The following is a 22,445-nucleotide window of genomic DNA, read 5'->3' on the forward strand; positions in this document are numbered from 1 at the left end:
GACGATAAGCAAATATACCAAAGGGACATGTAAAAGTTGTCTTTTCTTAGTCCTGGGGATCCACTGCAATTTGATTGTAGCCCAAATATCCATCTAAGAAACAATAGAAAGATTGCCCTGCAAGTCTCTCAAGCATTTGGCCCATGAAAGGAAGTGAGTAATGGTCTTTCCTGGTGGCTTCATTCAGCTTTCTGTAATCAATACACATCCTCCACCCAGTGACTGTTCTTGTAGGAATTAGCTCATCTTTGTCATTCTTTATCACTGTCATACTTCCCTTTTTCGGAACAACTTGAACAGGACTAACCCATGAACTGTCTAAGATTGGGTAGATAAGTCCTGCTTCCAACAACTTGAGCACTTCCTTCCTTACTTCTTCTTTCATTATTGGATTCAGCCTTCTTTGAGGTTGTCTCACGGGCTTGGAATCAGCTTTCATATTAATTTTGTGCATACAATATAATGGACTGATCCCTTTTAAATCAGAGATGTGTCAACCAATAGCGGCTTTGCAACTTTTCAGAATCTGAACCAGTTGATCCTCTTCTTTCTTCTGCAAGGAGCTGCTAATTATTATAGGTTTAGCCTCATTGTCCTCCAAAAATACGTACTTCAAATGTGCTGGAAGGGTCTTCAATTCTACTTTGGGCTTTTCCATTGGTGTACTGTTTTCTAATGCTTTAAACATCACATGACCAGCAGACTTATCTTCTGGACCATCCAGCTCTTCAATACAAGCTAGCTCTTATCCTTTATTTTCACTGACTAGGAATTTTGTCACATTGTCGAATCCTTCCTCCAAAGGAGACTGCAATACCATGGCTGAGGCTGTTAATTCTATCTCCTGTTCCAGCATTTCTTCTTCAAAACAAGCTTCACTATTATCTGGGTGTTCCATTGCTTCAAATAAGTTAAAGGAGATCTTCTGATCCTCTACACTTAGTTCCAATTTACCTTTACCCATGTCTAATACACAACTAGCAGTTGACAGACAGGGTTGTCCTAGAATGATTGGAACCTCATGGTCTTCGTGCCTTTCTTCTTTGACAATCAGTTGATGAGGAGATGTCTTAACTTGTAGATTATTTTCTTGTTAAGTGTGTACTTGTGAGCATTGCTCCTATTGTTATACTTTCTCCTCATCTTCTTCTTTTCTACCCACAGCTTGAGTCACTTCTTCCACAAGCTTACCAACTTGAATTTCTGTACTTTTAAATGCTCATTGAATGTATTCAATTGTATCCTTGAATTGCATCAACAAATTGTCCAGATGGAAACCTCTTTCTGCCTCATTTTGATAGTAGGTTTGTAACTCTAGTTCCCTTTTATAATCTTCTAAAGAATAGCTCTTGCCAAAATGAATCTCATGTTATTTCATTGAATTTTGATAAGCTTTATAACTAGCATGATATGCCATAAATTCTTCAAACAAACTTTCAAGATCAGGAGCTCTTTCTTCTTCATAATGATTATAAGGATTAAACTCCTGTCTCCACCCAGAATTATTCGTGGAATAGAAATAACAATTGTCCTTCTAATGCTCTCTTCGACAAAAATCACAATTTATCTGTGAAACAAAAATAATAATCTCCATAATGCGGAATCAGAAGATTGAACTTCTTTGTCTAAAATGGAAGCTACTGTCCTATCTTGCAACAATTTCCTTCTCCTTTCGGCTTTGTTCCTTCTTAACGTGGCTTCAATTTCCAAGTCCAGAGGAACTAAATTACCTGTAGGAGATCTATGCATATAAAACACTGATAGGAACAACGGTTATCCAATTCAAAAAGAAAACAACTATAAACAAAACACGTATTCACAAGTAATAAACGAATAACAAATAGACACTTAGAGAACTAAACTAAACTTCCCAAATAGAAAGAATTTCCTCGACAATGGTGCCATAAACTTGTTCAACGGCCGCCAAGTGCACTGAATCGTGCAAGTAGTATAAAACGGTAAGAGAATACCAAGTATTGAACTCTCAGGGAACTTGTTTTACTTGGTAAAGTTGTGGTTCAGTAAATAAGTGCCTTTGGATGAAAGTTTGGTGCATGGTATGGACAAGTATGCAACTAAACAATTCAAAAGTAAATCATGTGAGTAGTGGTGTGTGAAGACAGATAAAGAACGTGTTGGTCTTCCTACTGGATGACTGATGTTATTAAGTATGTTCTCTATCTAACAATGTTCATGTGTTCTATGTTGTCTCCTGGACTACTAAACCCCGATGTCTGGTGCATGTTTAGCATAATCCTAATCAAGCATCGTCCTCAAATCCCTCTTATTAGACTAAACTTAACCAGAACCGTATTAAGATATAACATAACAAAAACTAAGCTATCGTACCCCGATGTCTCGTGAAAATACGATAAGCTAGCCCCGTCCTATCAAGTTCTAAGGATCAAACCATTTCCCAATGTTGAGTGACCCTAACTAAGCATGCAAGTGTGTGATCAAGGCAAAGGCATACTAGAATTAAGTACTGATAGCACAGTGAACTCATAAAACATCATTAGATAGATATGAAAGTATTTACATCAAGTACCCCATAGGAAGAACCAACTGAGGATTTAGCTCTCCATAGCAAGGAAGCTTCCTTTACAACAATGAGAAGAGAAGATGAAAGATAGAAGAAATACAAGTAGTGGGGATGTCTCCTCCACCTCTAGAAACCTCACAATCTCTCAAAATCTCATCCAAAGTTCCACAAGACGGCTTCCTCTTCAAGCTCAGTTCTCTCTCAGTTGCTCCACAACCAAAAACTCCAAAAAACTCAACTCCCCTTCAGAAATCGTGATTTCAGCTTAAATAGGCACTCCTGTTGGTGGACATGCGCTTAGCGGAAGATGAGCTCGCTTAGTGCACGTAAGTGACTTCTAGCTTAGCGCTAGTCACACTCGCTCAACCTGAAGGTGAAGATGGTGCGCTTAGCGAGTTGGCCTTCACTCAGCGCCTCTATACAACTCAACCTCCTTCCAGAATTGTCCATGCGCTTAGCCACCAGATTGGGCGCTTAGCGAATGATGCGCTTAGCCCGAAGATAAGTGGCTTAGCGAGTTCATGAAATCTACACTTCACTAATCCTGCCTATTTTACCTAAAATTAAAGTGGAATAATTATTTAATACACAAAACTGGGATACAAGGTACCTATTACCTAAATTATCAAGAAGTAATTACAATATTACAAAAAGAACCATAAATGGGAGGAGTCATATACAATTTACAATAGTTTTTTTACACAAAAGTTAGTCGCATTGACCAACTAACAGGAACTAGTAAGCTAAAGCTTGGCAACATAGCAATTGATTTGGTTGTACCCATATGTTTAATGTAGCAATTTCTTGATTCTTCCAGCTTATGTGTTACATATACTAATAATACTATAGGACATTCCAATTCCAATGGCTATCCCTTTTTCTCTCTTGGATGTTATGTCAAGGTTTACGAGTTTGGTTTCGTATATGACGAAGGCCCTCTATCATTCTATCATGTCCTTGTCTATTTCCTTTCATGAAATCAGAATATTTTTGGACTATTTCCATGTTTTTTTCTGTACATTAATGTACTGAGATTGAGTATATTAATGCTGAAGTTTTAGCTAAAAGAGCATCTTAATTGTTTGTCTTCGAGTTTGATTATTTCACCCTCATGGAGATTGAATGCTTATTGTGCCTTTGTGTTTACAGTGACCCTCGAGCTCACTTGCACTATGCCTTTGTGTCTTCAATCTCTGTGAAGCAACGCCGGAGAAGTTGATCAGTGAAGTTTCCATCAAAGGTAAGTACCACTGTCCGTGAAACATTTTTTTCCTTCCATGATAGAAAAATGGTTGAACCCAACATTTAGTAATTCATATGCTACCGTTGTCCGCCTATTTTTGTGCCTTTGTGTTTGCCTTGTTGAATTTAGTTATCGGTTTAGTTCAACTCAAAATAGTTTTTAGAACTAACCTAGGTTAGGTATGTTGGGTCTTTAAGATCGATGGTTTGAAGAACTCAATGTAGGCTTATAATTTTAAGAATTTGCCCTTATCTTTCTTAGTCTCCCCTTCTCACTTTGCAGTTAGGTGGCTACTACGACAACCATGATGACAAGGTCTCATCTCATCTTGTTACCATCTCTCTGCTAGCTTCCTTTTTTCTCTTGCCCACTCTCTCTCTACATCTCTCTTACTCATTTTCTTTTTCTCTCCCTCCACATCTCTCTTGCCCACTCATGTTCTTTTTCTCTCTCCACATCTCATTTTACAGTTAGGTTTTTTCAGTTTTATTTTGAGACTAAGGCATGATGACTTGTAGCTAAAATGTGCAAACACGATGTTTGATTTGGCTTTCCTGATTTTGGGGGTTTAAAATTGTTTCATAATTTACATTAAAGCATTACTTGTCATCTTAAATTTGGGAGTTTAAACTATAAGAGAACACACTATCAGCTACATCAGTAGATTTTCTTAACATCAATTTTGTGGACCATAATTAATTATTTCCAAATTAGAGGACTAAAAAATCACTTAAATTCAAGGGACTAAAAAAATTACTTTTCAATCTAAGGGACCAAAAGAGTCTAACTTTGTTTACTACATCAACAAGGAGTCTAACTTTGTTAGTAATTTTTTATTTGGAGGACAAAAAACAAAAATGACTTAAATTTGAGGGATTAGAAACTTATTTAAACTTTTTTTTTAATTAAACCGACGAATTTGGTTAAAATTTTAACAAATGGATTTGAATAATTCATGGATAGTCAACTCATTTATACTTCAGAAGAACAACCAAGCAATGAAAGAAAAAGAAAAAATAAGAAAGAAGCAACACTCTTAATTGATAGATGATAATTGAAAATCCAATGCTTCTAGGTTTCATACTTGGTCTTAATTTGAGTGACACTGAGAACTAGTATTTAGCAAGATACAAAGGGAATGGCATGAGTCTTGATTTTAGGACACAAATCAGGGGTTCAAATCTTGAAAGAATAAATGAAGGTCCCTCTTCCATGTCAATAGAACCACAATACCCTCCTTTTTCTTCAGCCTTCAATTCAAAGCATTAAATCATAACAGCAAGGGTGGTGTGAGCAACCTTTAGTGCTAGTGAAGCTCTAGGACACCCTTTTCTTCCACTCCCAAAAGGCAAACGTTGATAATGCTGTCCCCTGACTCCAACTTGACCCATTTTTCCACTCTCATTATCATTGCTAAGAAACCTTTCAGGCCTAAACTCAAGAGGGCCATCCCAGTACTTTGGATCCCTACCAATAGCCTACACATTAGTGAAAACCTGAGCCTTTGCTGGAATGTCATATCCAGCAATGGTGCAATTCCCAGTTGACTCTCTCAATACAAATGGAGATGGAGGGTGAAGCCTTAGTGTCTCCTTCACTATGGCTTGGAGATAAGGAAGATTATCTATATTTGTTTCCATTACCATTTTTTCTTTGCCAATGATAGAGTCAATCTCCTTCCTTGCTTTCTCCATGACAGTCGGATGGTTAATTAGTTCTGCCAGTGAGCATTGTAGAGTAACTGTAGTTGTGTCTATCCCTCCTATGAACATATCCTGAGAAATAATAAAAATAAATTATTACCAAGAGTCATTGTGTTAAAAAAAAGGTGGAATGACAAGAGAACTCAATTTTCACAACTCTGACTAATTAAGATGCAAAGATATTGGTAAGTGTACTTGCTGAATTGATGTAGATGGAGTTATTTTTACAACATAACTTCATCTATCCTATCTTTCTATTATTAGTTTTTCTGAATTTTTTTTACTCTTATATGTAACAGTTGTTATTAGGTTCAACTTTATATGAGATGAACTAATTTGGATAGTATGTTTAATGTTGTGAAGTGATTTGTTGTCATGTTTCTCATTTTTAGATTTGTTTAACTAATGTTTCCTTATATTGCCAGAACAATAACATTGCTGTTATGGTTTGATATGATCTTAATATCTATGTTCTTGTGGTAGAAACTGTATAAGTACAAACTCATCTTTTGATTTTAAGTCTAATATTGAGCAGTGTTGCTTTGTTGGTGTCTCCCAATGTAGTCATATGTATCTAGAATTGTACAAGTAAAAAGTCATCTGGAAACCACTGTCTCTGTCTCACTCTCAACTCAAACAGTCACAAGCAAGGAGGATGAAGAAGGAATTGTAGCTGAATTTCCCATCTCACCCTCATACATAGTCCTTAAGGTAAGAAAAACAAGTTGAAAATGTTAGGGTCGAAAAACAAGTTGTTGGCTTAAGAACCCCTTGATATTGATAGCACTGATTGAAAAGATTAAGTAGTTATAAATTATAGAAATATAACATCAAATATCACCTGAAAATTTTAAATATACCAAGATTTAGTCAGCATACAACGAAGATATGAAAGAGCAGATAGAATACTGTTGCTTCATATTTATACTTTGCTTTAAATTCCTTGGTCTTGAGCTTGAGTTGCAACCATTCTTCCGCATGCAACCATTCTTGAGCTAATTCCTTGGTCTTGAGCTGCATAATATCATGCTCAATTCTCAAAACTTCATCTTTCAATTGCTTTTGTGAAGATTCCATTGCCTGAAGATCCTTCTACAAACTGTCTAGTTGCTCCCTTAGCCTTAGGACACAATCTTCATGCTCTCTTAGTGAACCATTTTAGTCATCTAATTCTTTTACAAGTCGTAAACATTGGAGTTGCGTTGATTGAACTGATACAACACTTACATCAGCAGTTGCTCTGGTTGCTACAAGTTGAGTTCTAAGTTCATCTAACTCCTTCAGATACTGTATCAAGATTACAATATATGTTGTGAGTAAACCATAATCAGGCTACTACTTGCAAGAGATAAACAATGAGTCAGAATTTAATGAATTTTAGAGTATATTTTAGAAAGCAACATAATACATTAGGTTTGTATTTCTTCTTTTTTTTCGTGTACAATTTTTTGTAATTCATTAGGTTATGCCCGAGGCTCGGGCATTATCAATATATAGTGCTTCAGTTTACCTACGAATGGTTTGTCAATTTTTCCTTTACTTATGAGTAATGACACCATTTTTAAAAGTATTCAAATCTAAGAAATCTTCACCTGGATTGTTGTATACTCTACATGGTCAAAGTCTAATATCTTCATTTCCTTTTATGCAATAGCCCCTGAGTCTAACAAGGTTCAGATGTTGAATTTTTTCTATCAAAATAACCTCATTCTTGAATTCATGTAAGCCTTGAGTGGAAACACCTAAAAGCCTTTTTACTGCTACATCTTGACCTCCAAGTAACGTTCCCTGCATAAAAAATTTCCATATGTCATGAGAAATTCTTACATGGACTCATTGTTAGGTGGGTAATAAAGTTAAATGAACTAAACCAATCACCTTACACACAGGCACATAACCTCCTCCTCTTCCAAGTTTGTTAGAATTTGAAAAATTATTTATAGCTACTACAATGCTTGCAAAGGTATAACAGGGTACTTCAATGCCTTCAATGTCATTTTCGTCAAATTATGGAGACATTTGTTTTCTATATGGTAGGTAAGAGACTCCATATCAATATCCACCATAGATAAATATCATATTGCATAATCCAATTTAAGGCAGAGTACATGCAACATTAAATGGATGGGTTGAAAGGTGAAGAGGCAAAAACAAAGAGGTAGTAATAAAAGAGTTGCACACATATATACACACATTAAACTATTACAGATTGAATATGATTTAGGATCTCACTGATAAATTTGAAGGCATATCACTCAGTGAAAAGAAGAGAGGGGCTAAGGGATCCAAACCCCTACAGACAAGATACAAAATTTGTAGGTTTAAAGACTATTATATGAGAACATTGATCTAAACACACAACTGAAAGCATGCATGAAATGTTTGAATTATATTAATAAATATGAACCTTTATAGCTCTGTCGAGATAAAGTCATTTAGGAATTAAATTTGTGTAGTTTAAAAGAAGCTTCACATTCTCAATGTCACTATTGATGCTATCTGCCACACCAGGGTACTGAATTTTCATTGCAACTTGCATGTCATCCTTCATGACAACTTTGTGCACCTAAATTCCATGAGGAACCTAATTAGGCAATACTATTATACTAAGAAGTTCCCTGATATAAAGTTGCATGATATTGCTGTTAGGACATATGTAAAAAAATTGTCTTGCTAAGAATTATTGAACATAAGATTTCATACATGAGAAAAGGAACTATGGCAAAATTTGGCATTCTTATAAGAATGACTTTTATCTTAGGATGAATCCAAAGTGAATTACATAGTCCAAAGCCACCTCAGTTTGGCTTTATGAAAAGTATGGATAGCGGGACTGAGTTTTCAAAGCATTAACATATGTTTATTTGTGACTGATATCAACATGACTACCACAGATTGAAGAACTATATATAACTCTTGTAAATCTTTTAAGATATAAAAAATTGTAACATCTAAGACCGACTTCCCTAAAAGCTTATGTTGTAAGGTGAAGGCTAAATAATAGTCTTTATATATTTCTAACACACACACACACACACACACACACACACACACACACACACACACACACACACACACACACACACACACATGTCTTTCACTTTCATATAAGCTCTCCTGAATCCAAGCGTTTGCCTGACCTAAACTCCATAACAAGATTATATGTGTGAAGATAAAAGATTTTTAATTCAACATGCAAAACTAAAAATTATTACCAAGCTCATGAGCTTTTTTCTTTCTCTGTACTATGGCAAATGGTATTGTGCATGCCAGAATACCCATGCCACTTCCAAACTTCAAAAGGGATATCATCTAGACCAATAGCTTTACCCTAAAATAACGAAAACAAATATTCCCCTGGCTGTACAAATTAGAATCATATAGACTATTCTTTTTAGTGCTGTAAATCTGAATAAATCTCCTAAAATTAAGGTCTGAAACTCTAAATGAATCTCCTAAAATTAAGACTCAATGATTGACATATAGTATCATAAACAAATGGAAAATACATTTTTTACATTAAGTAGTGCTAGTCTCACTGCTATGTTGAAAGAAAAAATCAGTATCAACCACAATACGAAATAAGAAACATGGCATACAATTTTGTTAGAAATTGTTTCCATGTAAATTTTTTACATCAGGTAGTGTTAGTCTCACTGCTATGTCTCGCTGTTATAACTACCTTATTGACTCAACATAGCTATCACACTGATAGATTACCAACTAACATGGCTGCAGCTAAGTTTAAACACCACAACACACATACTAAACAGAGTACATATTCTAACTAACATGGTGGTTATCATAATAGAGAGGGTAGAGGAAAGCCTTTACTAATTATCATTTCATTTCAGTGAGATGAATAATCCTCATGATTGGTGCTACTCTTAGCATAGATTCCCAAACAAGATTGCCAATGTAATGTTGTCCCTGGCACCAATTGTTAAACAAAAAACTAAGTGTGAGGAAGCTAATCCAGTTCATACTACCATAGAAGATGCAACAACAATTAGTCGGTCTTAGTTGAGGAACCTAATTCCTCATCATAAATTTCAGAAAATAGATTTCGAGGAGTAACCACACCACTTTTAACTAAAACATGATGAAGCTTCTGGGCTAATTGAGGGTTTTCCTTGGCAGCATCAATCATGTATAGAGAACCTATTCTGCATAGCATATCCAACATGCACAAAGATGTTGATATGAATAACCAGAACTTATTTTGCACATTGAAAACTAGTTCTGGTCCACAACCCTATATTTCTAACACAATGAAATACTACGAAGCAATCATTGATTAAGTGAATATAGGACCAGACCCTACACCCCAATACTCAACATCGTTCCATGTAAATCAAACAACAAAATTGTAAGTCACTTTAAACAAGAATTAGATAAAGGAAGGATGTGATATTAAACCTCTGCAATCACAACATTCAGTAGTTGCTACCTGTAAGATAGTCCTTATTCATCAGAAATACACTACCTTAAGCAAGTTTCTCAGAAAATTAAAGGTTAACTTTGAGTAGCTCTTCCAAGTCCATTGGTGTTAGTTCATGATATAGCTACTTACGGATGAAATATTTAAATTTTAGGCACTATTTGTCTTATTCTTTGCATCGTGATCACGACATTTGTTCTTCGACACTGTACTGCTCATCATCACAGGTACAAATGTTTGCAATCAATTTTGATGCTAAACTTTGTTATGATAGTTTTTGTATGTTGTTGTATGTCATAAATGTACTTTGCTTTACATACAATTGTTGTTCATGATGAGTGAGCCTTAGATTCTCATTTGAGACTGGATGCAATGATTCTTGCGAACAGTTTGCATTAATCATTGTATTCAATCTTGAATTGTCCGTTTGGACAGTTTGGGGAGACTGATATTTTTATGGTAGATTCATGCGTTAAGGTTAACATTATTTTGTTTAATTTGATGAAATTACAGTACAATGCATTTCTAGTTGTTCTCTGAGTGCATACTTGATTATCGGGAAATTAATTTCACTGATTTCATGTCATGTACTTGGAGACCAATGTGAAATGCTGCCGAAATTTTGTCAAATTTAACAAAATAGAATTAACCTTGACGTATGAATCTACCATAAAAGATGATCTTCCTGAATGGGATAGGGCCACACCGATAACAAAAAAGTGAAATTTTCATGCATTGAATAACTTTGTGAATATCACAGAGTTATTACTTAGATGGATCAAAGATGGATGAATGGAAGTCGCATCAACCCAGAATATGAGGAAGGCGTCGAGCAGTTCTTGCAATTTGCTGAAGAAAGAAATCGACCGGATGAAGATGGAAAATATTATTGTCCTTGTATCAATTGTTTAAACGGAAGACGACAAATACTGGACGACATACGGGAGCATCTATTGTGTGATGGGATTAAGAAGAATTACACGACATGGATATGGCATAGTGAATTGATAGACATGTAGAGTGGGTCCCAATCTGAACCGTTTGATGAAGAAATGGGAGATCGCATGGAGGATATGATTAGTGACCATGGACAAAAGTCTTTTTAGCAAGCACTTGCCCCTATGTATGAAGGATTGCAAAGTGATTCAAAGAAGCCTTTGTATACGGGGTGTAAGAATTCCTTGACGCTATTGTCAGCGGTGTTCAGTCTGGTTAATGTGAAGGCCAAATATGGGTGGAGAGACAAAAGCTTTAGTTCACTGCTTCAAGTAGTGCACGATCTGCTTCCAGAGGAAAACACGTTGCCTAAAAGTTACTATCAGGCCAAGAAGATACTGTGTCTGATGGGTATGGAGTATCAAAAGATTCATGCTTGCCCCAATGATTGCATATTTTACAAGCATGAATTCGAAGAAATGTCCAAATGATAGAAGCTTGCTTGTGGGGCTTCTATGGAGGCTGGATCTTTGAGCTTCAATGAGGTCCTTTAATGGTGATTTTCCACCATGGAGATGCAGCGGAAGACAAAGGAGAAGAGGTGAGAGGAGGCGCCATCCACTAGGGAATAAGCCATGGAAGAAGAAGCCTCACCACCAAGATGAGCCTTGGATAAGAAGCTTGGAAGGATGCTTCAATGGAGGAAAAGAAAGAGGGAGAGAAAGAGAGAGGGGGGAGCACGAAATTGAAGGAATAAAAGAGGAAGAGAAGTGGAACTTTGAAGTATGTCTCACAAGACTCTCATTCATCAAAGTTACAACAAGTGTTACACATGCTTCTATTTATAGACTAGGTAGCTTCCTTGAGAAGCTTTCTTGAGAAAACTTCCTTGAGAAGCTTCTTTGAGAAAACTTCCTTGAGAAGCTAGAGCATGGCTACACACACCCCTCTCATAACTAAGCTCACCTCCTTGAGAAGCTTCCTTAAGAAGATTCCTAAAGAAGCTAGAGCTTAACTACACATACCTCTCTAATAGTTAAGCTCACCTCCTTGAGATGAGAAGCTAGAGCTTAGCTACACACCCCCTATAATAGCTAAGCTCACCCCCATGACAAAAAACATGAAAATACAAAAAAAAAGTCCTTACTACAAAGACTACTCAAAATTCCCCGAAATACAAGGCTAAAACCCTATACTACTAGAATGGCCAAAATACAAGGCCTAGACGAAGGAAAAACCTATTCTAATATTTACAAAGATAAGCGGGCTCAAACATAGCCCATGGGCTCGAAATCAACCCTAAGGCTCATGAGAACCCTAGGGCCTTCCCTTGGATCTCTAGCCCAATCTACTTGGAGTCTTCTACCCAATGCCCTTGCGGGGTAGGATTGCAACATTCCCTCCACCTTGGAAAGGATTTGACCTCAAATCCCGAGGTTCTTCATGCCTTGGGCTCCTTCCCTCAACACCTGTAAAAAGAACAAAAACATATGTATTAGTGGTGTTTGGTATGTTGAAGTAAGGTAAGGTCTGAAAACCCATTTCCTGGGCATCTTCCCATGAAGGAACATGGTTTCTCACCAACTCAATGAGTGGCGCTACAAGTATAGAAAAATATGGGACAAACCTTTTGTAAAAGTTTGTTAAGTCATGGAAGCCCCAAATTTTTCTTATACTTGGTGGAGTAGGCCACTCAGGAATGACCTTTATTCTCTTAGGGTTCATGGGAACCCCTTGATCACTATTTGAAAAATTAAGAAAAGTAACGCAATAAAACATACCTTTTCTGTATTTTCATATTGATTATTCCTACCAAAAAGTATGACGAACCTAAGGTGTCCCATATGAGTACCTAAGTTTGTATTGAAACTAAAAATAAGAACAAACCTACTTAATGGGTCCCTATGTACACACACCATGAAGATGTTAGGTGTACGAGTGATTTTACAAAAGAGGGTTGCACCACTCAAAACATTCATCATACCACCTATTTTAGGGACTTGGTGCCTAATAATACCTATTTTGGGCACCAACAAAGCACAAGGATTTAAGCTCTTGCGAACCAAACCCTCATCCAACAACTTCTTTACTTGAGGAATAAACTCAAGCCCAAGAGGTGTGGCAATGCTAGCAAGTGCCTTTTTACAAAAGAGAAAATGTGGAGGTTGTCTAAGAGGGAAAGTTTCTTTAATGTTTGTCTTTATTGTAAAATGAGTTTCCTTCTTAGCTAACCTCTTGGAGGAGACACTTACCTCCTTACACTTCTCTTTAACCACTAATGGTTGTCCATCTTCTTGGGGTAGATTTCTTCACTAAATTCTTCCCCTTTTGCTTCTTCACTTTCACTAGAGGAAGGTGAAGTAGTATCCTCATCTTGGCTACTATAAATGTCTTGGCCCCTCATAATCATGGTTTTTGTGGTGGGGCATTGAGAAGTAAAGTGTCCTCTTCCAAGACATTTAAAGCACTTTATAGAGCTAGTTTTCTCTTGCATACTAGCCTTATGGGCTTGCTTTTCTATTGCCTTCCCCTTATCATCTTTGGGCTTAGAAGAAGTCACCCCTAAGATGCCTTGACCATGGTCTTTCTTTAGATAAGAGTGAGAGCCAAAAGATTTTGAAGTAGACTTTTTTTTAAGTTGTTGCTCTACCCTTATTTCCCAATCTAAGTTAGCCTCTACATTATCCTTCCCATGGAAGTATCAGAGGTTAATGTTATCCTCTTGAGGCTTTCTTTCCTTTTCTCTTCTATAGGAGTGAGGTCTAAGATGTGACCTATTTCTTCCTTCGTAATAGTCACAAAGTTCTTCACTTAAGCTCTTGCAAGAGTTATGACTACTATAGGAGGCATGTTTTTCTCTTTTCAATTCTTTCATTATTTTTCTTCTTTCTTCCTCTCTTATTTTCTTTCTTTCATCTTGACTTATTTCTTCCACTCTTTTTTTCCCTTTTTCTTTTCTCTCTTGTTTTTCTTTCCATAACTTGAGGGAACTCAACTCATCTAAGATTCTAGATAGAGGGTCTTTATGACTAGTACCCTCGCCATTAACACTAGATGAATGATGACTCATGTTGGTTCCTAAGTTGTGGTTCTTTCTTGTTGGAGGTTTGAAAACAAAAGGTAAAAGAAACTATGGTTGAAGCTAGCCAAAATAAACACTTAAAGAGGTGTGAAAGATAAGGTAAACAACTAATTGGTAAAAGGAAAGCTATCTAGGCGGTTTGACAATGGAAGGTAAAGGAAATAAGCTATGAAAGTAAGCAAGAAAAGTAAACTAAGTGAATCCTAAGAGTGTTTGGATGACCACATCAAGGTTCCCAACAAAACACTCACTATCCTAAGGAAATATTGCCATAAATTATTACACACAAATGGAAGTTTGGTAACCTATTGGAGGCTCCCAACACACTTCCAATGAAAGGCCTTTTTGTTACAAAACTTGAAAGCAATAAAGGTAAGTAAATTGCAAATTAAAAAATTACAAAACGTCCTCAATTTTGGTGGTTGTTATCTCTTTGGTGATTCACTCAATTTGAAGTGCTTCTTAGTCAAATAGCTCTTAAGGAGGTTGGCCCCTTGCTTCTTGACTCAAATTCTTTAAGGGATGGCACCAATCCTCCTTTCCAATTTCCTATATGGCAACTCACAAACAAGGAAACAAAGAGACAAGCAATAACCAAAGACAAAAAAAAAATGAAATGAAAGCTAAACCAATGGAGTTTTAACAAGACAATTTTTCAAGGATTACTCAACAATTAAAGCAATGAAAAAAGGACATAGAAGCAAGCTAGGACTCAAAGAGAAACTTAGAATGGTTCTAGAGTAGAGTAAAAAAAACTGAAAAAAAAGACTCAACAAACCTCTAGCTTTGGCACTTGTTTTCACACTAATTTTCAATTGAAATTTAGGAACTAAGATTGGCATAAAATAGGCACCAATTATAGAATAAATTTTGAGCCAAAACAACAAGCATACTTCCCTTTCACCTTTTTTTTTTCTGGATACTTTTTTTTTCTTCCAACTTGTGTGATTTTTTGTATTTTTTCCTTTTATCAAAATCAATTGTTTCTTTCTTTATAACTTTTTTCCATATGTCTAGAAAATTCAGTAAAAATTTCAGCTCAAAATTCGAAGTAACCAATTCTCAGTAATTTTTACAAGTTTGTATGTCCAAGCTGCCAGCACTAGCGATTTTTTTTAAGCATGGTATATTGATTGCCTTGGGCTTACTTTCAACCCTCTTATGTATGTTGAACTCACTAGGATTTTTTGCCACAGTTTTAGGAGTTCAATATTCACTTAGGATCAACATTTCAGCCAGCAATTCAATCACCAAAACTCAAATTCACAATAGACACAATCATAAGGAAACCTAAAAGTTCAAGAAAAGGTTCACAATCAAAGACTCTCTAAGAATTTTGCATGAACATGTTAAGGACTAATTAACATGAAAGATTTGACTCAAATAAAATAATAGGCTAAAATAATTTCATACACTCATGAACAAATGAGTTAGACACAGAAACAAGAAAATAAAATTCAGCACAACATAAGAAATCTTATGTGACAAGTTTCATGACTAGACATGACTTCTATGACAAAACTACAATAGGTGAACAAGTCACTCTAGATTTTTGAGGTTTTCTTCTACTTTGATATTTTTGTAAGAATTTTATGGTTTGGGTTTCAGCCACAAAAAATAACAAGACAAAACTCAAAGGAACCTAAACTCAACACAATTCATGGTTCAAGAACAAGAACAAGAAATTTGAACCATAGAAAATCAAATCTAGCTTCTATAGCAAGTTTAATTGGTGGAAACTCTAAAGAATCATGTTAAAAACATTTAGAACAAGAAATGTGAGGAGATACATGGAGAAAAAAATGAAGAAACAACAATGGAAGAGAAGGTAAAGCAAAAAATTAATGGAGGTTCAAGGAGCACCTACTTGAAGCTCTTGTGCTCTGATTACCACTTGATAGAAGCTTGCTTGTGGGGCTTCTATGGAGGCTGGATCTTTGAGAAGGCTAAAACCCTATACTACTAGAATGGCCAAAATACAATGCCCAGATGAAGGAAAAACCTATTCTAATATTTACAAAGATAAGCGGGCTCATACTTAGCCCATGGGCTCGAAATCTACCCTAAGGCTCATGAGAATCCTAGGGCCTTCCCTTGGATCTCTAGCCCAATCTACTTGGAGTCTTCTACCCAATGCCCTTGCGGGGTAGGATTGCATCACCAAATTCCCTAGGTGTGAGGCATCACGGTACAAAGTGAAGGATGATGAGGACTGCAGTTTTGATGAAAAGTCTAAGAAGGGCCCTCCAGCGAAGGTGTTGTGGTATCTTCCCATCATTCCAAGGTTTAAGCGTCTTTTTGCTAATGGAGACGACGCAAAAGACCTTACCTGGCATGCAAATGGGAGAAACTCTGACGGAATGGTCCATCATCCGGCTGATTGCTCCCAGTGGAAGAAGATTGATGGTTTGTATCCGGATTTTGGAAAAGAGGCAAGAAATCTTAGGCTTGGACTAGCCAGTGATGGAATGAATCCATATGGAAATTTAAGCACTCAACATAATTGATGGCCAGTTCTACTAGTAATTTACAATTTGCCTCCATGGTTGTGCATGAAGCGAAAATACATGATGTTTTCTATGATGATATCGGGCCCAAGAAAACCAGGAAATGACATTGATGTTTATCTAAGTTTGTTGATTGAAGACTTAACAAAGTTGTGGGACGAGGGGGTTTTAGTGTTTGATGGGTTTTGCAAGGAGACTTTTCAAATGTGTGCAATGCTTTTTTGTACCATTAATGACTTTCCAGCATATGGCAATCTGAGCGGTTACAGTGTTAAGGGTCATCATGCATGCCCCATCTGTGAAGAAGACACAAGCTACATACAACTGAAACATGGTAGAAAAATAGTCTATACTAGGCATCGGCGTTTTCTAAAACCTCATCACCCTTACAGGCGATTGAAAAAAGAACTTAATGGAAGTCAAGAGCACGAAACTGCGTCGATACCATTGACTGGTGAGCAGGTCTTCCAGCAAGTTCAACACCTGAATACTGTATTTGGAAAGACAAAAAAAAAGGATAAAAGTAAGACTTCCATATGGAAGAAGAGGTCCATTTTCTTTGATCTTTCGTACTGGTCTGATCTAGATGTTAGACATTGTATTGATGTTATGCATGTGGAGAAAAATGTATGTGACAGTGTCATTGAAACACTCCTTAACATTCAAGGAAAGACAAAAGATGGTCTGAATACCCCTCAAGATCTAGCTGCCATGGGTATACGATCGCAGTTGCATCCAAGGTCTGATGGCAAAAAAATATACTTGCCTCCAGCTTGTCATACTTTGTCAGTGTCTGCGGCGGGTCAAAGTCCCACAAGGATACTCTTCAAATATTAAGAGCCTTGTGCAGTTGAAGGAGCTTAAGCTGGTAGGGTTAAAGTCTCACGATTGTCACATGTTGATGCAACAATTGTTAGTCGTGGCCATACGAGACATTTTGTCTAACAAATTCAGGTTAGCCATAACTCGCCTGTGCTTTTTCTTCAATGCCATATGTAGAGCAAAGTCCTTGATCCTGTCAAGTTTGATGTCCTGGAAAATGAAGCCGCAATTATATTGTGCCAGTTAGAGATGTATTTTCCTCCTGCTTTCTTTGACATCATGATTCACTTAATTGATCATCTGGTCAAAGAAATCAAATGTTGTGGTCCTATTTATTTGCGGTGGATGTACCCAGTTGAGCGATACATGAAGATCTTAAAAGGGTATACCAAGAATCTACATCGTTCGGAAGCATCTATTGTTGAAAGGTACATTGCAGAAGAAGCCATGGAATTTTGTTCAGAGTACATTGAAAAGGCTAAACTTGTTGGCCTTCCTGAGTCTCGCCATGACGACAGAGTGAGCGGTAAGGGTTCAAGAGGACTGCATGTTATCACTCCAAGTGTAGAAGATTTGTTACAAGCTCACTTGTATGTGTTAAACAACAGTCATGAAGTTTTGCCATACATACTTCAGCATGAAGCTTTAGTCAAACAAAATAATCCAAAAATGTCAAAGAACTGGGTCTTGAAAAAGCATAACAAGACTTTCTCTGATTGGTTTAAAGATACAATCTTTGCTAATGAAAATGCTTCAGAAACATTAAGAAAGCTAGCAGATGGGCCTAAAAGAAATGTTATAACTTGGCAAGGATACGACATAAACAAGTATTCCTTTACAGAAAAGCACAAGACGAAAAAAGTACAATGAAAAATAGCGGGGTCACCCTAAAGGCTGAATCTCAACACTTTGCAAGTGTGCATGATGACAATCCCTGTGTAGCTTCCATCCCTTACTTTGGGTTCATTGATGAAATTTGGGAGCTTAACTATGTGTGCGGACCGATGATGTAGGATTTACGTTGGTAGACCTAAAGAAAATAGCTTACCACAATGACCCTTTCATCATGGCAGAACAAGCTAAACAGGTATTTTATGTGCAAGACCCTTGTGATGAAAGGTGGTGTGTGATTCTACAGGGGAAAACAATTGGTGTTAATGTAGAAGATGATGATTCATACATGGACACTTATGTTAGTCCTTTGTCCACACAAATGACTCCTAACGTCGTCAGAGAATAAGAAGCTGACGACGTTCATGCTAATCGTAATGATCATGGTGAAGGAGAATTAATTAACGTCGTCTAATGTAATTTTCTAATTATGTATTTGATTTCGGTAAATTGATTTACATAACTGATTCAATTTTTTGATAATATTAACTAACTCAAGTTTTTCTCTTTACAGGACCATGGCTACTCCACCTACCTCGACTCCTCTGCCTCCTCCTCCTTCTCCTCCTCCTCATGCAGTACCATCAGTGTCTCTGTCTACCTTGAACCAGACACGCAAAGCCACACAACTACAATCCTTGGCCACTAGACCACCTGAGGCAGAGAGACCAGTGGTCCACGTTGATCCTGCGACCGGCAAGGCCGACAGTCCCTACAAGAAGAAATTAAGAACATATTTGGGGATTGTCGCTCGTGATAAGGTCAATGTGACATATAAGACCTGGAAGGAAGTCTCTGCTGCTCAGAAGGATTTGATATGGGAGGATATTTAGGTATTTTAGTTTTCTTCTTTGATTTTCTTTATTAGCCAAAATTTATAATTTACTAACAATTTGCCCTAATTTATTGTTTGTCAGGCGAAATTTGAAATCCCTGAAGCTTCTGACAGTAGGACAAAGAAGAAAGTTCTTTAGACTGTCGGGGAGCGGTGAAGGCAGTTTAAATCTGATTTGACGAGGAAATAGGCACTTGCAGCCGACAAGGATGGTGTGGAGGACACTATCTGTGAAAAATACGGCATTAGCAAGGAGAAATGGGCTCAGTTTTGTCAAACCCGCAGAGACCCCTCGTGGGAGGTATGTTCTTTGTCATTTTTATTGTTTTCCACCAAAAATTCACTTCTTATAATTCATTGTAGTAATGATTTTCATTAATGTTCGATTTTTGCAGGATGTGCGGAAAAAGGCACAGGCCATCCAGAAGCAAAACACCGCCCCCCACGTGTTGTCTCATGGGGGTTATGACTATTTAGAACAGAAGCTCATGGCTGAGAAGACAAAGAAAAGACTGGAGGAAGCTGCTCAGTCTGGAAGCACTGAAGGCGTCATTGACCCTCTATCTCCCATCAGACGACACGTGAAGTGGAAGATGGCCCGCACCGAGAAAACTGGGCAGATGACGTCTGAGATAGTAAAGGAAATCGCTAAGAAGATTGTAAGTCATTTTCAATTAAGAATTATAATTATCTTTGTTTATTCTGTGAATGCCTTGGACAAATATATATGTTCTGTATAGGATTCTTTGGAGGAGCAGGCGTCACAGGGTTTGTTTGTCCCCCATGGACGTCCGGATCTCCTGACTGCTGCCATTGGGCGACCAGAACACCCTGGTCGTGTGTGTGCTGCTGGATCTGATGTCACCATCAAGCAATACTTCGGATCCGCTCCATGAAACTCCTGCAGTTCCTCCTCCATGCCTCCCGAAGAACTCAAGAAGCTGACTCAACAAATCAGGGACTAGCTGGAGGAGTCGATCATAGAAAAAGTGACTCGACAGCTTATGTTATCCTTCAGCCAGATGTAGTCCCAGTTGTAATCACAGATCCAATCACAGGGACTTGCACTGCCTCCGAAGCCTGAGGTTGGTCCCTCAGCTACTCGTGTCAGCACAAAGGAGAGTTGTGTTGATCCTTCACCGATCGATCCAGAGACAGGTGACTCAAACAAATGCGGGTTGTACATCGAAGACAATCCTTCTCGCCTGATTGTCCTAGGAAGAGTTTATGAGGGATCCACAACGGTTCACAACATCCTTTTATTGCATGGCCAAGTCAAGGTAGGTGTTGAGGAGGTTAAAGATGCAGAGGCTCCCGTTCCTGTACCCACTGACAAGGTTATTTCAGTGGGGCAGACACTTAACACTTTCCTTGCTTGGCCGACACATCTCGTGAAGCATGTATCAGACCAAGTATTTTACTCTCATTATATGCTTTTTTTTCAATTGAATTCTTCCCTGTAATTAAATTATGTTAATTAACTATGTTCGATAAACAGGCAGCTGTGTCTCTAGCAAAACCTCCAGATAGGCCGAATCATAAGGTCGATGATCCCCTATATCTGATGACATTGATCATCACATAGCTTTTCTTGAAGCCTCTCCAGGTTATGTGGGATGTTACTGTGTTCGGGGTGTTTAATCAAGACTTCCTGTTGTACATCAAGCACGAAGATTTCTCTGAAATTGCACACGCTGGTCAATGTCTCAGCATATCTATTATACAGTTGTGGATTCTGTAAGTCAATTTATATTATTGTTAATTACCTAAGTTATTGTTTTAAATTCATACATAATTAGTTTTGTCTTAACAACAACAGGCATCTGACTAAGACAAGTATGCGAGCGGGGAATTCCGATGTGTATGGATTCCTCGAGCCACAGTCCATTCAGAGATCTGGGCAATCACAATTTGATTCGGAAAGTTATATGAAGAGTTGAATACAGAGTTCAAAACATGATGTCTACCTTGGAGTCTACCTGAATAGGTAGGTCAAACAAAATCACTGAATTTAAATAATGTATAATCCTATAATAACCCATATTTATTTAATCTTATATCACTTATTATCATTAGAGATTGTTCCTTTTCAAGCAATACATATTCCTTTTTTTTTCAATTTTTTATCATTTTTATTTTTATTTGTGACAAATATTCATGAATGAAATTGTAACAAATATTTAATTCCAACAAGAGAAGTATTCCAATATTCCAATCCACAGAAAATAATACGAAAATCGTGTAAAGAGTTGAAGGTCCAATAACAAATTGCAGAAGCAGCAACAAAGAAACTTCCCAGGTGATTTTTGCGTAGAGAAGGAAGAGCAGGGCAGCGCAACTTGTTCATGGAATACTATAATAATAATAATAATAATAATAATAATAATAATAATAATAATAATAATAATAATAATAATAATAATAATAATAATAATAATAATAATAATCATAATAATCATAATAATAATAATCATAATAATAATAATAATAATAATAATAATAATAATAATAATAATAATAATTAATTATTATTATTATTATTATTATTATTATTATTATTATTATATATAAGGATCCGTCAAGTTAAAGCAAAACCAATAATAAAGTCATCATCATGTGTTTTTTTTCTGATCATAACATTAATATAAAATATTATTATTATTATTATTATTATTATTATTATTATTATTATTATTATTATTATTATTATTATTATTATTATTATTATTATTATTATTATTATTATTATTATTATTATTATTATTATTATTATTATTATTATTATTATTATTATTATATATAAGGATCCGTCAAGTTAAAGCAAAACCAATAATAAAGTCATCATTTTGTGTTTTTTTTCTGATCTTAACATTAATATAAAATATTGACGGTTAAAAAATTAACAAATTTTTATCAAAATTATAAGTACATATAATAAAAATGTTTTTTTAATATAATTTATTTCATATTTAATATTAAAATTCAAATTCTAAATCACCTGAAAAACATACATTATTATCATTTGTGTCAATTAATCATTATTTTGTAATTTAATCCTTAACTAGTCGATCCTACCAGGCTATCACAGTCAAATATCTTCGCGAGGACAAACTCTAGGTAGTTTCGGTGGCACAGATCGATTTTGACTCGGAACTATGACAGCAAGGGATTACTAGCAGAACTTAGAAATGTCATTAAAACCGGACATGAATGTCATTGTCAGCTTTGAATAAATATTAACAAATATGAAAAGTTTAATTACTCATTTATTACTTCTATTTTTTAAATTTATTTTTTAGTCTATAATTAATATGTAAATTTTTTAATTTTTAAAATTTAATAAGTATTTCTTTTAGTTCCGAAAGTGTAGGTTTTAATTCTTAAAAGATTTTTGTCGTTAATTTTTTTAAAATTTTATTAGTTAAACAATTTTAACAAAAATC

The 22,445-nt window shown here is 36.2% G+C and overlaps 1 protein-coding gene across 1 annotated transcript; it reads right to left on the reverse strand.

Moving 5' to 3' along the window:
* Positions 1–5,050: 5,050 nt before the first annotated feature.
* On the reverse strand, positions 5,051–8,039 carry LOC102661347 (cytochrome P450 93A3-like). The gene is made up of 6 exons (XM_014761644.1): positions 7,962–8,039; positions 7,193–7,276; positions 6,716–6,775; positions 6,398–6,502; positions 5,345–5,560; positions 5,051–5,263 (listed from the first exon to the last, which is right to left on the reverse strand). The coding sequence occupies exons 1-6, from the start codon at positions 8,037–8,039 to the stop codon at positions 5,051–5,053; spliced, it is 756 nt and encodes a 251-aa protein (XP_014617130.1).
* Positions 8,040–22,445: the final 14,406 nt, after the last annotated feature.

Source organism: Glycine max, chromosome 9 (genome assembly GCF_000004515.6).
Source record: "Glycine max cultivar Williams 82 chromosome 9, Glycine_max_v4.0, whole genome shotgun sequence".
NCBI classification, from domain to species: domain Eukaryota; kingdom Viridiplantae; phylum Streptophyta; class Magnoliopsida; order Fabales; family Fabaceae; genus Glycine; species Glycine max.

What these genes read in the sequence shown, in the direction of transcription:
- LOC102661347 (XM_014761644.1), bottom strand. Translation starts at nt 8,039, where the DNA reads ATGAAGGATGACATGCAAGTTGCAATGAAAATTCAGTACCCTGGTGTG. An exon ending in TCAATAGTGACATTGAGAAT is followed by an intron (nt 7,277 to 7,961) that starts GTGAAGCTTCTT and finishes TTTTTTATGCAG; the next exon opens with GGAACGTTACTTGGAGGTCA. An exon ending in CAACCAGAGCAACTGCTGAT is followed by an intron (nt 6,503 to 6,715) that starts GTAAGTGTTGTA and finishes GATATTATGCAG; the next exon opens with CTCAAGACCAAGGAATTAGC.